This window comes from Nannobrachium achirus (assembly GCF_963921795.1).
Source record: "Nannobrachium achirus genome assembly, chromosome: 7".
Taxonomy (NCBI): Eukaryota; Metazoa; Chordata; class Actinopteri; order Myctophiformes; family Myctophidae; genus Nannobrachium; species Nannobrachium achirus.
The window spans coordinates 33,779,265-33,797,126 of NC_137816.1; the positions used below are offsets into that span (position 1 = coordinate 33,779,265).

The 17,862-nt window shown below is 41.1% G+C and overlaps 1 protein-coding gene across 1 annotated transcript; it reads left to right on the plus strand.

Moving 5' to 3' along the window:
• Window positions 1-1,322: 1,322 nt before the first annotated feature.
• piwil2 (piwi-like RNA-mediated gene silencing 2) lies at window positions 1,323-15,415 on the plus strand (the record flags this gene model as incomplete). The annotated part of the gene is made up of 23 exons (XM_080730192.1): window positions 1,323-2,051; window positions 2,186-2,291; window positions 2,555-2,666; window positions 3,252-3,409; window positions 3,623-3,722; window positions 4,030-4,140; window positions 5,484-5,601; window positions 7,042-7,166; window positions 7,417-7,497; window positions 7,625-7,738; window positions 8,095-8,283; window positions 8,889-8,973; window positions 9,239-9,331; window positions 9,653-9,793; window positions 9,942-10,055; window positions 10,314-10,502; window positions 10,953-11,054; window positions 11,144-11,260; window positions 13,349-13,437; window positions 13,700-13,805; window positions 14,077-14,330; window positions 14,843-14,950; window positions 15,259-15,415. 23 exons carry the CDS (start codon window positions 1,323-1,325, stop codon window positions 15,413-15,415), a joined length of 3,498 nt encoding a protein of 1,165 aa, XP_080586318.1.
• Window positions 15,416-17,862: the final 2,447 nt, after the last annotated feature.

Below are 17,862 nucleotides of genomic sequence, written 5' to 3' on the forward strand. Positions count from 1 at the left end.
AAATAAACGGAGTAAGGAATGGTAAATACGTGATTAAAATAACTATTGCAATTGTAGAGAAGCTGTAGAAGTTGATAATTCGTTGTGCTTTTTAATATTAAAGCTACTGAAAAGGTGAACCTGGCTGTGTCTAAATCACGAGGGAATGGGCCTACTATGTCAGTGGTTCTCAAACTTTTCATGTCAAGGACAAGGACCCGCCCAAATTGACAGTTAATAGCCCACGGACCCCCATTTGAAAAGAGATGTCCGAGACGCGAGACCCCCCATAAGAGAAGATTTTTACGGCTCTAGCAATGATTCTCAACCATTTTTTAATTTCAAGAACCTCCAGTTTGACATGCATTAGGCTACGGCCCCCATTAATGGAGTCTCTGGAGTCACTGAGGCACACATTTAAAACAAATGTTAATTTAACTCCGAGTGTACAAATGGAACCAAATTTGGTTCAATGTGTACACTCTTGATGTTACATATCCATAATGGTCCATTTGGTTCCTCTAGTTTCACTAGTTTGGGTCCTGGGAAAACATTAATTTCTCTTTTGGTTCTTGAGCTAAAAAGGTTTGGAAACCACTACTCAAGACATGTCTTTGTTTCAAGCACAAGGTCAGTTTGACCTTGCCATATTGTAGTTGGAAGTCTCGTCTGCCAATATGAGTTACCTGCAGTGTTTAGGGGTCCCCAGATGATTAGCTACGTTATCTCACTCAAATCAAACCAACCTGTTTAAAGGAGGACTTTGCCACTTTTCAACCCATCTTCATATAATAGGTCCTCACTAATGTTCATAATAAAATAGCAAAAATATTTTCTACTCGGTCCAAGTCTCTAAGGAGAGCTGTGGGAAGTTCAGAAATCCATCGTCTTGTGACATCATCATTTTCCAAAAAAATAATTAATCAATATTTTTGGGAAAAAATATTTTTTAGTGAGGACCAATTATATGAAGATAGGTTGAAAAGTGGTGAAGTACTCCTTAAGTGTATATGTGTATCTGTATTTCTAAAGTGACAAATATCTTTAATCCCAAAATGGCCACATTGTCAAATATTATGTTAGATAGAGGGAAACATTGTGAAGCTATTTTCACTATTTATCTGTGGAACTGACTGAGCCAAAGTAAGTTAATGCCTACAATTCCAGGTGCTTGGGGATCCCCAGTTTAAAATATGATCGTTTTGGCGGGTCCACAATTCAAATTATTTTTCAGGGGTTGCGGCCTGAAAAGTTTGGGAACCGTTGATGTTGAGTTACCAATACCATTATGTTGAGCATGTTCATTTTATTTATTTTTTTGCAGAAAACCCTTAAGGCTTTAAATGGAGCCAAACAAGCCTTCCTTCCCCGGCCTCCCGGGGGCCACACGCTTCCCCTGGCAGCAGCAGCTGGGGCGAGGTCTTCCAACTGAAGAGCCAGGTCCTGTCGGACGTGCCAGAGGCCTGCCCTTCTTCACCGAAGGGGCTGGCCTTGGGAGAGCCCGAAGCTTTCCTCCCCCTGGTGCTTCACTGCCCATGCAAATTGGGCGAGGAGGTCCTCTAGCTACCGACGCCCTGCCGGTGCAGATTGGGCGAGGTGCCCCAATTCCCACTGGTACCCTGCCAGTACAATTTGGGCGAGGAGCACCTCTACCCAGTGATTCACAGCCAGTGCATGTTGGCCGAGGAGGCCCTCTACCCACCACTGCGCTGCCAATGCAAATTGGGCGAGGAGGTCCTCTGCCGACCGATTCACAGCCAGTGCATATTGGCAGAGGAGCCCCTCTTGCCGTCAATACCGTGCCAGTGCAAATTGGGCGAGGCGGTCCTCTACCCGCCGGTACTGTGCCAGTGCAAATTGGGCGAGGCATTCCTCTACCCGCTGATACTGTACCAGTGCAAATTGGGCGAGGCAGTCCTCTACCCGCCGATACTGTGCCAGTGCAAATTGGGCGAGGCAGTCCTCTACCCGCCGATACTGTGCCAGTCCAAATTGGGCGAGGAAGCCCTTTAGCCACTGAGCCTCCCGTGGGATTTGCTAGAGGGACTCCTGCCGGCATCAGGACAAGCAGTGTAAGACAACATTATTGTGCACTGCAGCCTTGTATCTTAATCTGTCAGTCTGTTTATTTTTTACAAGATATGAAATTCAACTCCTGTCTATTATAAATGCCTATTATTCCCATCCTTTGTGCATGCACACACAGGGTGATGTTCCCACTCATGGCAGAGGGTCTGCACTGGTAGCCATGTTCAGAGGTATGGGCATTGAGCCTCTACAGACTTCATGGGGCAGAGGAGGCCCACCAGTAGGTGAGTGTTGGTGTTAGAGACTCTTAATACCATTCTGTTTTTGATTGAATACTTTTAACAGTTTGCAAAAAAGTGTACAATGCTAAAAGGATAAAACAAAAAGCCCAGAAGGCTTGTTTTCATTGTGGTCCTATGTATTCAATTCATCAAGACACTGCTATAAAAATCATCACTGAGTATGTGATTTGTGCCCATGACAAACTGACTCGTTTGAGGGTGATCAGCACGCAATGGGAACCATTGGATTTCGTTTTGTGTTGCAGGGAGAGGGGAGGCACCTGGGCCTCTTGGAGCAGAGGTGAAGGAGCTAGCTCCACCAGTGGGTGTCATCTCTGGTCCAGGACAGCCAGAAGAAGTGATGGGCAGAGGAACCAGGTAGGGCACTGGTCTTTATTTATTTAGACCGTTGTCAGTGATCAATATTATAGTGGAATAATCCACTCAATTACTTAACCCATTTAGGCCTAACCTATAGAATAGGGCTAAATCAGAAATTAGCCTACAAAACAAATATGTTGCTACATACTGTACATGTACTGTAAGCCCCTCCCAAACAGCAAAATGTGTTCCCGGCCTGAAACATGATTTTATTTATAGATTCTCAAGTTTACAAAGGACACACACACACACACACACACACACACACACACACACACACACACACACACACCTCATGAGACACTAATTCTATGACAAGTATCTCCATTTGAGACAATAATTCTACAGATATGCTATGTCATACAAGATTTCATTAGCCATTCAGCGTGGTCTTATTCTGCACTGTGAGAATGTCAATGTATGATTAAACTAAAATGGATTGCGAATGGGACTTCTGAGATGATAGGGGATTTTCTAGTTCTCCCCCACTTGATATTTTCATGTGATTCATCCCTGCAAAATAAATGCAGAAAAACATTTTCTTCCATAAATAAAACTGTCATTGTTGTGAATTTTGAACAGTTTCCTCGGGCGAGGGGTTATGCCAGGGATTGGCAGAGCAACCATGCCTCAAATGGGAGTGGGGAGGGGACCCACTCAAGTTCTGACCCCTGGGCCCATCCCATCAAAAGAGCCTACCTCAGTACCACCTCCAATCCCTGATCCTTCAGCCTACACAGGTATGGTATGAAAGCACATTTTATAATCTTCCATAATATCTTTCACCGGTAAACATAAATTCTTGCACCATCAATGCTCTCATTTCGGATTTGCACTTTGCAAAATAATTGATTTAAAATAACTTGAATAAAATATAATGTCGGATGTATGATTTGATCTGACATGTTTTTAATTGAATCTAAACTAAAACATTGAACTTGCCCTTTCTTAAGATGCCCTGGACGACAGTTCCCCTGTTTCCCTCCCTAAAGATACCCCAGATGATCCTGGTCAAGTAATGACAAAGGCAGAACTCAAAATGGAGGCAACTCGGTAAATATAATTTATCACATACATTGAGTAACCTTTTGAACAAGTGTAAATATTTGCAATGTTATTTGCTATCCTACAAATGTAACAAGATTTGTCATGATGCTGGTTTCTATGCTAAGGGGGGAAACCCCTTAAAAACCCAGTGCATCGTGATGAAACTGACAAGATGCTAACATCCTCTCTCCCCGCCCTACAATAGAATACAAAACTTGCTACTATGTACTGTGCTCTGCGCGTACGTATGTCTTTTTTTTAAGTTATTATTTAAATTAACGAATTATTTCTTTGTGCATCTTGCTGTCGCCAGTGAGCCACTTAATAAGATTGGCAGTAAAGGAACCGTTGTGACGGTTGGCTCCAACCAAATCCCCATCTGCTGCAAAAATGAGGCTGTCTACCAGTACCATGTCACCTTTACGTAAGTGGTACCCTGACACATCAGTGTCTTCTCTGTATTGGTTGCACTTAACCACAGTACAAAATGTTGTCACCACTTCTTCCATACTAACCATAAACTAACATAATTGAAATGTATTTTGTAATACTAAGATGAGAAATAAATGCTGTTAAGGGGATGTGTGTCCACCACCAAGGCACTTGTTTCCCTGAGCATAGAATGTTATGAATTGGAGCGCCACATATTTACGGTATGCTAGCTTGACGAGGCACTGAACGTCTATTCTGAATCTGTGCCGAGCAAATGTCTGCCTTTTTTATCTGGTCGCTGAGAGCTTAAAAAAGTTAAGGCACTCCCATATTTCTTAGGCTGTGGACACATACACTAAATGTAGAATAGAATGATTAATTCCAGTAATCTGCACGTGATCCTTAACAGAACAGAATACAGGGTTGACACTGACAGTAACCAAAACTAGATCTCTGCAAGTAGTGCTAAATAGAATTTGAGGTTAGACTAGATTAATGATTTCTTAAGATTCTAAAATGCTGTTAACTCATTGAGTGCCTATCCCGAACTAGTTCGGGATTATTATCGCATCCCAGAGTGCCTATCCCGAACTAGTTCGGGATATAAAAAAAAAAATTTGATTTTTTTTTTTTTGGACCCCATCAAATCTAGTGAACATGATTTCAATCGCGATTTTGCATGTTCCACCCCCATACAACCCCATCTAACATACAGGGCAGCCATTTTTGTTTACATAACATGTAAAACATAATGGCTATTATCTCAAGAATGCCTGAACGGATGCAATCCAGGATGCATTGGATTTTTTAGAGCTCATTCTTCTCTGTTTTTTTTCCCATGCATGAGGTGTGCAAGGTTTAATCGTGGCTAAATTGCCGAAAATAGATCTTCTAAAATGCTTGGTAGCCAATAGCTAACTTCAAGCTAACTTCATTCTCTTCCTGTACATGCACAAAGGAAAGTGTTCTGGCAAGTCATGGCTCCAGGGCTTGGGCATGCATTACCAGCATATCTCTATTATTCTATGGCCACTGGGCGCCCTCTAGTGGTGATAGGCATGGATTAAAGTTCTCAGTCACCACGACTGATTTCAGTCTTTTGGATCTCATAGAATTCAACATGTCTTCTCTGGCAGCGTGTCATGCACCAAAAATAGACAATCTATAAGCTTACAATTAACTTAGGACTTGGTCTAACAAAACCCTTTCAGTCTTGAGACTTAAATTTGCTTTAATCCATGGATAGGGTGGCACTAAATGAGTTAATTGGTCATTGGAAGTCGGAACACCATTGACGGGGTGAGGTTGAGTAATCTTTTCCAAATCACATTTCAGACCAAATGTGGAGTCGATAGGAATGCGGTTCGGTATGCTGAGGGACCACCGCCCCACCACAGGGGAGGTTGTGGCCTTCGATGGCTCCATACTCTACCTGCCTGTCAAGATGGACAAGGTGGGTACAACCATTACATCTTACGTCTGCGTGAAGAAGGGTTTAATGCAATCCGAGTCATATTTTCCAAGGTATTTTCATCGCGGTGACAGTTAATGATAAGAGGTTTGCCTTATCTTTGAACATCACTGTGCAGCTGTTAAATACAATCCAATGGCACTAGTGTTGTGACGGTTTCTGGTTTTACCGGTTCGATCCGGTTTACTTGATTATACCGGTTCAGTTGAATGACCGACTAAAACGAGTTGGGGAAAAAATGAAAAGTATCCAATTAAAATATATCTTACAAATGTAAACGTATGCTGGCGGCGTCATGTGTATTTTCCGACAGCATTAACTTCATTCTGTATTGTATTTATGTTTGTGTATATACTAAGTGAGTAGTGGAGCGCAGATCTGCTTCTGTTGACAGCTCACTGCTCGAAGTTTAGTGCTGCTGCGACAGCGACCCGCCTCCTCTTCCCCTGTCCTCTTCATTCAATAAACTGGACACACACGCTATTGTTTATAGATGTGGTGGACATTGGACAACGTTTTAGAAGCCACACAGGTCTTCATTGCGTCTTTACAACAATAGCGACGATTAATGTCGGGGTGAACATGGTCCCTGTTTACCTTTATTGGCTAAACTACAACACTGAGGAAGCAAGTATGTATGTAGCCTAGATGTTTGATTGATTATAGCGTTGTCGTGGCGGCGCTGTCCCTTTGGTGGTCCGCCGGGGCCGCGGACCACCACGGCCGCCTGCGCTTGCCCCCCCGGATCCGTAGAAGGGCGGCAGCGGCACATCCCTCTAGGATCAACCGTTCAAAACAAAAGTAGCCGATCTACAAGCAATCCCATTCCAATCCACTGGTTTTTACCCAATCCACTGGTTCTCTGTACAGCAGAGCAAACACGGCAGAGTATTTCACTGTAGTACTTTACTGCTATATATTTACTTTTAGCACCAACACTTTAATTTGACGTGCATTACATTTAATCGATGGTGTGATACTAAGTATTAGCACCAACACTTGAATTTGAGGTGCATTACATTTAATCGATGGTGTGATACTAATTATTGTTTGTTACTTTCTCAATGGGTAGTCCTTTATTCAGCAGAAGCATGCAAGTATTTTAGCCATAAATACACTAATACAGATAATCATCTGGGCCCAATATTTGGATTAGATTTGGATTTTGTAGTGCAAAACAAAAAAACAGCATCACTTTGATATCTTATTTGTGAACATGGTTATCTCAGCAAGTATAATCTAAATGAGAAAAAAACACATTTTGATCAAATATCACTCAAAATCCAAATTGTCTCAGGAACCACACTAATCCCATTCCACCAATGGCTTTGTCCCGTGTGTCTCCTACAATACTGTCTGTCCCAACGTCCCCTGAAAGTCTCCACAAACATGTACCATGTGTTACCTTGTCTCCTCATGCAGGTGGTTTTTCTGAAGAGCGAGAGGAGGACTGACAACCAGGAAATAACGATTAAGATTGAGATGACCAAGATTCTGCCTCCCCACTCCGACCTCTGCATTCCATTCTACAACGTGGTGCTAAGGAGGTACAACAGGGTTCCTATGCCTGTCTGGGGTGTTTTATTTTATTGATAAGACAGTTTAAGCATATACTGCAGGTAAACCTTTTAAGAAACCTGTCCACTTAAGAAACCAGTCCACTTGCCATTTAACCCCCCCACAAGGGTTAGGGTTAATTGATGTTCTGACTTGAATAGTTTATAATGACTTTATTGTCAGACACTTAAACTATCTAATGAAGTGTTTTAAATCATTTTTGTCTCCTATTCATTCCAGGTTGATGAGGATAATTGGATTGAAGCTTGTGGGGCGAAATCACTATGATCCCCAAGCTGCAGTCATTCTGGGAAAACATCGGTGAGTGTTAGTTGTTTTCAATAGTTTATTTAACAAAATAATTGTTATAAGGATGTTCTGACTGCTGCCAACATTTTAGCCTTGGCTGCGGTATTCTATTCAGAAGCTTGTTTCTCTGTCGTTGCAGGCTGCAGATTTGGCCAGGCTACGCCACCAGCATCAAACATACGGATGGTGGCCTGTACCTGTCTGTGGATGTGACCCACAAAGTGCTGCGCAACGACTCTGTGCTGAATGTCATGTTAGTCTACTCAGTATTAATATTACTCATTGTATTGCTTTGCAATGGTAACGACAGTCTGATAATGTTTTTTTAATATGCATTTGCAGATGCTCTGTTTGATGCTTGGGTCCGTCTTGGGGATGGAATTTCCATTGTCTTGGTTGGGGTTTTTTCAATAGTCTTATGAAAATGTCTTTAATAAAGGTCGAGTTGACTATTCTTTCAAGCCTTAAGCGCCATTCCCACCAGGCACGATAAAGATGACTAACAATAATTGGACGGCCTGCTAAGGGATAACGATAAAATGGCCATTATATCCAAGAACTCACTCGCCTCCACTGCCATGTGATTTGACCTTTTCTTCAACTCTTCAGGACTGCGTTCTATCAGCAGAGCACACAGAGCTTCCAGGATGACTGCACCAAGGAGCTGCTGGGCGCCATCGTCATCACCCGCTACAACAACCGCACCTACCGCATTGACGACATCAAGTGGGACAAGTCGCCCAAAGACACCTTCACCATGGCCGACGGCAGTCAGACCAGCTTTGTGGAATATTACAGGTAAGGCTTAGCGTGACACTTTCAATTTAGTTTGACTTGATATTCAGTCAGAAAGCACTCCCATTGCACCCTCTTATTTCTTAATTTTCACGGAATTTGTTGTAACGATGCACTGGGATTAATTTCAATTTCAAATTGTCATTTCGTTTCACCTAATTATTAATTATAACTGTCCAAAACAGATTCTGATGCTCTTGTGCAAGTTGTGCTACATGATGTCACCCCCGATGGGGCAATACCAGAAACTTGCCAACTTGCATCATTGGCATCACCAGGAATGCTGGTCCCTAATTGAATGTTAATGAAGTTGTCATATATTAACAGCCAGGCTCAAACACCTACCTACATACACAGCCGAATGCAGTACTTGCACGCTTACAAGCTATCAACCTTTCACAACGATACAATGTAAGCTTGTAGATTGCAATTTTTTCTGAATGTTGCAAAATGTTAATCTTAACAGAGCCAGCCTTCCCTTTTCCTTAAAAGGTTTACTTCAAACAACACGCCACATACTGGATTTTAGATGGCACTGAACTTAAAAAGTGAATTCAAATGTTCCCATATTTGTCAATGTGTAACTTGTTATCTTGCTGTGTCAACAGTAAGAACTACGGGATCACCATCAAAGAGATGGACCAGCCCATGCTTGTCCATCGGCCCAAGGAGAGGTCCAAGCCTGGAGGGAAGGTACAAAGAAATGAAGGACTTTTCACTTTGGCTTTCCAGTATGACCTCATTAAAGTACAACAGAGTGAACACACTGCCCTCTTATGGCTGTATTTTTAACGGAACCTCAATTATCTCATTTTGTATTTCACTTACTGACTTTGTAGCCATTTCTGACATGATTTGTCATAAGTAAGATAAGACTAAACAATAAACATTCTATTTTATGTAAAGCATTTATGTTAAGTACTACAGAAAATTAAACTACATTCTGGTGTTTTTGTAGCAAATCCTTACAGGGGAGATCCTACTTGTACCTGAGCTGTCCTTCATGACCGGTATTCCTGACAAGATGAGACAGGACTTCCGTGCCATGAAGGTAACAATTTATTGTGTGTGCTGCCGTGTCCAGGGACTGTTGGTTTGACATCCCAACTCCAAAGTGCATTAAGCAAATGCAGCTTTAGTAACGGTGCATTCTGAAAAATTTAGAAACACTATTTAATTGGAGAAAAATGGACCCAAATGATTTATTTGTATTTTATTTTAATCAATTTTAAGCCTTTCTTTAAATATACGAATATACAGCAGAAATTCCCTCCCTGGCGTTGTTAAAGTTAAATCTTAACCATAATTGCTGAAATTTGCTTTTGTTCTATTCGGACCATAATTGTTGACATGAGCTTTTATGTTCCATTAGGACCTGACCATACACATCAACGTGAGTGCCGACCAACACACCCAGTCCATAAAGCAGTTGCTGAAGAACATCAACAGCAACCCTGAGGCCCTGACTGAGCTGGCTCGATGGGGCCTGGGCATCGGCACTGAGATCCTGATGGTAAGACCTGACTTGGCCTAGTGCACAAGAACGTGTGTAGTTTGTTCTTGTAGAGAATGTTGACTGTAATGCAATGTTGACTGTAATGCAGCTTATCTTGTGGTTGCAGTCATTGTGTACAGTATGTGTTCATTGTGATTATTTTTAGACCCAAGGTAGGATTCTGCCCATGGAAACCATCTGTCTCCAGACAGCATCCTTTGTCACTGGCCCCGACGTGCAATGGTCCAGAGAGGTTACAAGGGAAGCTGTCATCAGCTGTGTAAGTATTTGATGTGTGGTCAGTTTTACAATCGGTCTGGTTACAAGTACAGCCTGGTTCCCCCACAGGTACGATTGATTGAATACTTTATTCGTCAAAAATGTAAACGGCACGAGGTACAATCGGACATTTTGGCTAAAAGGATGACACAAAAAAGTCTCGGGAGACTTCATGATGTTTAGATATTTGTACTACATTAGGTTACATTTTCCTAAATGTTTCCTCATCATGGCTCACTTGTCTCTGAATTTATCTCAGGTTCCCTTGAATATGTGGGCTATATTCTACCCCCGACGTGCTGCGGAACAGGCTGAGGAACTGGTGTCCACTTTTCTCAAGGTGGCTAAACCAATGGGATTGCAGCTACAGCGGCCTGTTCGGGTGGAGCTGAGGGATGACCGCACTGAGACCTACGTGAAGACCATCCACTCTCATCTCACCAGTGAGGTAACCTGAACCTGCTAAAGCACCAGTCAGGAGTTATTACGACCTATTGCTGCTTTAAGAACTAGGGATGCTACTGCTTTACGATTCTTAATTACGTCTTGTTTTCATGTATGTAATGATACATACATGAAATGATGCAGCATATACTGTACCTCCAATTATCAGACCTGCCAACTATAACTAAAAGGATTGCCTTGTGTTATGATTGCTGTTGCCTATGTCATTTATTAAGTAATAAAGGAATCATTTAATCCCTAATACCAACACAGTGTCACTTGTCATAGTCTTCCTCACCAAAATAAAACTAGTAATGTTGTGATCGTTAATGGCTAACGATTCAATATTTTTGACACACTGTTTGACAAACTGCTTGCAATTAGACACGAGTTGTAGGTAGCAAGATATTCATTTCCAATGCCAGAAGTAATGATGATTTTTCTTATCCTCCAGCCCAATGTGCAGCTGGTTGTGATCATCATTACAGGAAACCGAGATGACTTGTATAGTGCCATCAAGAAGCTCTGCTGTATCCAGAGACCTGTTCCCTCGCAGGTTTGGCAATCTACTGTCTAATGGTCCAGATGGGCTTCGGTACAACCTTGGGCGTCTGCTCTTTTACTTTATTTTTGCATTCTTTGCAGGCCATCAATGTCAGGACAATTTCCCAGCCACAGAAACTCAGGAGCGTTGCCCAGAAGATCCTGCTGCAGATGAACTGCAAACTTGGGGGAGCGCTGTGGACCGTCAATGTCCCTCTAGTGAGCATTATTATTATTTTTAGCTGGTCAGCAGGACCAGCTCTTTAAACAGATTACATTGTCCTGAGACATTCAGGGGACCTAGGGGACCTATTTGCCGATTGGCTGTCCATGTCACATGGTCACCGAGCTCATGATCCATTGGCCAGGCCCTCCAGATCTGTACTGCTGTAATGACATATTTTGTCCAGCAGGGAGCACCATTCCTTCACACTGAGGCGGTGCCTGTGGCCAGCCTGCTTGTGATAAATGAAACAGAAGAAAAGAGAGGTCTATACTTGAGTAAAAGTACAAAAGTATTGGCATCAAAGTACAAAATGTTTGTATGATTGCTTGTAGATCGGCTATCATTCTTTGATTTTCACAAGTCATTGTTGACATCATCATCCATTTAAGCTTTATAATTAGCTTCATACTAACATTAACATTATTTTTCTTCTTTCAATTCTAAACGTAGAGATTAGGTTATGAAAGGAAGGTGATTAGGTGATGAAAACTAGCAAAACTATAGCAGCCATTCACTTTAATCAACGCGATGCATCCAATGTAATTGTGATGAGGATGTCAAACAAACGTTAATCACGTCGTATTTAATTATACTTCATCTGTTACAGATGATTGTCCAAATAAACCGTACGTTATTTAAACTGAGCCATTTATAGACAATATGCAGTGTTGCCCTGGGCATCGTTGTAGGCTGTAGTAGGTGATGTGTCACACCATCTGCATACCATCTGCATTAACATATGAACTGAACGAGTATGCAAGTTGTCAATGATTTAACTCTATGACCATGATATGGGCTTTGGTGTGAAGTCATGAAAATATCGTACCCTACACAATTTACAAAAGCAACACAAAGTACATTCATTGATGAGCTGCTTCTTCCTGTCATCTGATCAGTGTCCACACAGTAGATTAATTCGAGTTGCATTTTAATATCAAATGAAACAGAGCAAAAACGATGTGCTGAATGAACCAATGCGAGTCTTTGAGAATTACAGTTAGTATCTTCACAAATAATGAGCACATTTCTAGAGACACGGTAACACATTCATTGTACTAAATGACAAGAAAGCATATATTTAGAACGATATGTAGCAGTGAAATACCACAAGATTTTGGAAAATGCCTACAATCAATACACTTATTTGAACACCTTGGTTACATTAAGTTCTGCATAATGCGTACTTTCTGCTTTTGGTACATTTCAATACAAATACTTTTTATACTTGTACTCAAGTAAATTTTGAATACAAGTCTTCCACTTGTATGATACTTAAGTAAAGAATGCGAGTACTTTTCCCACTACTGCCTAATAAGCATGCTAGTTTTAGTCAAATCAGACATCACAGATAGATTTATAGAGTAATAGGCTATATGGCAACTGTAAACTTAGCAGGAGTCCTCCAGGCTATGGGGGAAAGTAGCTGTTGGAAAAAGTACTCAAATGTTTTACACTTGTTTTTTTTAAAGTATCTTAAAAGTATCAATACTGCACTGTAGATGTACTCAGTTATAAGTAAAAGTCACACACACACACACACACACACACACACACATACACGGGGGGGGGGGGGGGGAGTGACAAAATTCATAGATCTAGAACACAGACTTAATAGATATAGAACACAGAATATGTACAGTACAGTACAGTGAGGTACAGTATACAGTACAGTAAAGTACAGTAAGGTAATACGCAGTTATTACTGTTGTTTGAGCACGCCCGAGTTTTTTCAAAACTTTTTTTTTCCAAAAAACATTTTTTTCCAAAACTTTTTTTTTTCTCAAAAAACATTTTTTTTTTTTTTTCAAAAAACTTTTTTTTTTTTCATCTGACCAGCTTATATATTGACTGTGTCAATTCTTGTTATTATAGTGCATCTTACAATCTACATGCTCAGCCTGTAGATTAGCTAATGTTCGAAGTGGTTAATTTGACATTTTTCTTTTCCATCTGGTTTTGACAGTATTTGCTTTGAGATATTTTTACTGCAGTCTTTCTGCTGCATTGCGAGTTTGTAGATCTGTGATTGTTGCTGAATATTGAAAGGAGCTGTCTTGTCACATTTTACTTCCCGTTATTAGAAACAACTGATGGTGATTGGAGTTGACGTGAACCATGACACCAGCAAGAAGAAGCAGTCAGTGATGGGCTTCGTGGCCAGCCTCAACAGGTAAACTGACAGAGGCCAGCCCAGTCGATAACTCCATCCTCACATGCTAGAAACACTGGATAGTATTGGTATTTTATTGATTCTGACTTGATTCGTTCATTTGTATGGATACCTGGTACCCAGTAATTTGGATTCGGTTCATACTTTAAAGTTTGAACTTCATTTTGATACCGAACCTTACTGACTCTGTTTGTAGGAGGGGGGGAGGGGGGGGGGGGTTCTAGTGGTGTAGCTCCTATTAAGATGTGTTCCTCTCCTGCAGCCTCATGACACAGTGGTATTCAAGGGTCATTTTCCAGACGGCCACAGAGGAAATAATCAGTGGCTTCCGCCTGTGCTTCCTTGCTGCCCTCCAGAAGTACTACGAGGTAAACTACTGCACCTCAAACACAATACTGTAGCCAGCAGGTGACAGAGGTGGCCTAGAGACCCGCACCTATCAGAAAGGCTGAGATTTATTAAGCTGGAAATGGACGTCTAGGGCTGGCCGGTTGATCACTGTGATGATCCATTGTAATTTCATTGCATTTAAGAAAAGGGGAAAGAGTCTAATAGCCCTCTAAGACAGGGACCTTTGGCTAATTCAGTATTACATGACAGTATGAATTGGTATCAACACTCGTATGTATGACTTAACAGATGAACCACAGCCTACCGGAGAAGATCGTGGTGTTCCGGGATGGCGTGGGCGACGGTCAGCTCAACGCGGTGGAGCACTACGAGATCCCACAGCTGCTGAAGTGCTTCGAGACGTTCACCAACTACGAGCCCAAGCTGACCTTCCTGGTGGTCCAGAAACGCATCAGCACCACCCTGTACTCAATCAGTGGGAATCACTTTGGGTCCCCTCCGCCTGGCACCGTTCTGGACCACACAGTGACCCACAGAGACTGGTCAGTAACCATCATGTGCTCTGTATTTTGTCGCAGCAGTGGTTCTCAAACTTCTTAATGTCAAGGACCCCTAAATTAATATGTTTTTGGCCTTGGATCTCCCCACCTGAAAATAATTTGTGCCAGGAATGCCCTTAAAAGATTTTTGGGCACATACATTTTCACCTGGATCTACAACACAGATCACAACGCAAATGGCTGTTTACATGGTTAAACTGATTTTGATGCTATAACACATTTTGCTGGGGGTCCCTGGAGGTTACACTTTAACGCCCGTTTTGGAGAAAGCATTGTGACATGGAATTTGATCCTGTGTCAAGAGGGAGGGAGCTTATAACACCCACCAGCTTATGCTCATTAATCTATCAAATAGTCTATACGTTAGGAATGTGCAGCTTGTAAATAGAAGGTTGTTGCTGCATAATCTATTTTAGGTATGCAAACACAATGTCCTTGTTGCCCACAGCCGGCCTTAAAAGTAATGTAGCGTTTTTTGTTTTATTTTTACCCAGGGTGGACTTCTACCTCATGGCTCATACAATCCGCCAGGGCTGTGGATTGCCTACACACTACGTCTGTGTGTATAACACAGCCAACCTCGCACCAGACCACTTGCAAAGGTAATTGTGTCAGTTTTTTTCAGCTTTGTGGGGGGTCACTCAAAATGGGGTTTATGTTGTGACTTGACACCAGGGAGTGTCCCTCCAACCCATGCAGTTGTGTTCGCTATAACATTTTTACCTGGTAGCGCTGGTCAGTGCTCCCAATTTAAAAAGGTAGGCGCACCAACCAAAATGTAAGGAGAACCAATACGTGTGAATATTAAAACAAATTGCATTTGTAATAGTAATTCTAATGTGCTGATAATCGTATATCGTCTAATATTTCCAGCTTGTAAAGATGTTTTTCTCTGTACCCCTCATACCAGGCTGACCTTCAAGATGACCCACCTGTACTGGAACTGGCCAGGGACTGTGCGTGTCCCGGCACCCTGTAGGTACGCCCACAAACTGGCATTCCTGGCTGGCCAGCACCTGCATGCCGAGCCCTCCATCCAGCTGGCAGACAAACTGTATTTTTTGTGATCTGAGCCCCACAGCCAGCTTGCCGTAAAGCGGCGCTAAGCGGCTGCACAATAATGTGTGGTCTTGTTTTTTTGCTATTGGTGTGCAACATTTAGTTTTTTGTGTTTATGACCTTGTTTGTGTTTGATTCATGTCATAAACGGTATTTGTCTTTTCAGCCTACATTTTTTTTTATATATATTTAGTTGGGGTCCTCTTTTTGCTATTGGTGTGCAACATTTAGTTTCTTGTGTTTATGACCTTGTTTGTGTGGTCTTGTTTTTTTGCTATTGGTGTGCAACATTTAGTTTTTTGTGTTTATGACCTTGTTTGTGTTTGATTCATGTCATAAACGGTATTTGTCTTTTCAGCCTACATTTTTTTTTTTATATATTTAGTTGGGGTCCCCTTTTTGCTATTGGTGTGCAACATTTAGTTTCTTGTGTTTATGACCTTTGTGTTTGATTCATGTCATAAACGGTATTAGCCTACATTTATTTTTGATATATATTTAGTTGGGGTCCTCTTAAGAATATAATTTGATCTTTTGTTATATTTTGAGATGGGGTTACTTGTGTTGTGTTGAATGTTATTTTTTGTAACCCCCTTCATTGTATACAAGTGCATGTAAAAGTAAAAAGATTATCATGGGAAGGTTGTAGTAATGTAATTCAATATGTGAGACTCAATCTAGATTCATCAAGTGAAATATTTCTTTAGCATTCATTGCATCAAAATATAAAAAAAAAACTGGATTCATATTACATTTCGGTATTAAGTTTGATTGGTATTTTATACTTTACTGGAGATATCTCAAATTGTGTAATGACTAGAATATATGAAAGTTTCACTTTTTGAATTGAACAACTTTTCACAAATATATTTTACATACACTTCAGTTTCTAATAAAGGGGCCCTACTCAAGTCATGACTACTTGTATATGTTGAACAGTGAGATCTGTGTGTTTAATGTAGGTTGAAGTGTTTTATTCCTGTGAAAAGCACTAGCATTTACTGCATGTCTGAAAAACCGTGTTTAGACATTAACTCAACTATGCTGCTTCTCAGATGGCACATTAATAACATCAAGTAGTAATAGTTTTAGAGTAAATTAGGGGGGAAATGTGCACACAAAATATTTATAGAATACAATATTTAAATGTGCGTGTCTAGGTGTGATGGAGGCAGGGCAATCCAATGTGCTAAACAAGTAAATGTCAAGCAAAGGAAACGGTTTTAAAATGCCATTAAATACAGCTAATATCTAGAGAAAGAAACAAAGGCAAACAAAGATCTTTATAGTTGTGATTTAAATTAAAGACTGGCAGCAGACCTGCAGTTTTCTGGGAGTGTTCCAAATATGTGATGCATCAAATTAAAACTTCCTCACGTTAACTCCTGGTTTCATGGACCAAAAGAAAGTCAAGAGTTCTGGGAGATCAGAATTTTATTTTGGCCGTAGACCAAAAGAGTAGTATTTTGACCCAGGTTTTAGTATTTTGTTAGAACTCAAACCCTGTACACTCACAGATTACAGATACAATGGGAGTGCCTGGCTGTCTGCACAATTTGTAGTTAGCCACCTAAGATGTTATATTTCAATAGTGGGGGAGGGAAATGAAAGACGTTATGACCTATGTCGTTTTGAAATTTCATCAAAGTTGTGACAGGCCGCAGTACGGTGTACGCAGTCTGCACTGGTCCTGAACGAGCCACTGTTTGGGAACCAGTGCTCACCAGTGATCACGTGACGGATTTAGCATTTGGGTCCCGCCTCCTCTTCGCTGGTTGAGGGTTCAGGATTACAAGGTAAAGTCAAATTACTCACGTCAACGTCTCAATGTTGACGTGCTCTTGTTCTCTCCCCCCCCCCCCCCACTTGTAGTTATTATAATTATAATACATATTACATATACATATTATATATTTGGATACAAACCACTGCTGGAAAAACAGTCTTGTCACGCTGCTATTTACCAGTGGTGGAAAAAGTACTCAAATTAGTAATTTAAGTAAAAGCTTCAAGCTTTGTAGATCGGCTATTTTCAAAGGGCCGAAATCGTAATGGTTAATGTATGTTTTGTAATAGAGTAGAAGTAAAAGTATTGGAAATTGGAAATGCTCAAGTAAAGTACACATACCTCAAAATTGTACCAAAGAAAGAACAGTACTTCAGTATGTTACATTACATCACATCACTGATAATAATACTACTGTCTGTACTAGTAATATATTAATAATAACTATGATAATACTTTGCAATCAGATAATTGCATAGTGGTCAAAGCTATTTCTTCTGATATTAATTCATCTGTTGAAAATGTTCATACATTTTCACATTTTCACACACACAAAAAAAAAAGTCTGCGTCATGGTCGTGACCTTGTTGAATCCTCAGACCGTGCATCATCCCTCCTCCTCCTCCTCCTCCTCCTCCTCCTCCTGCTGCTCCTCCTCCTATAAACATG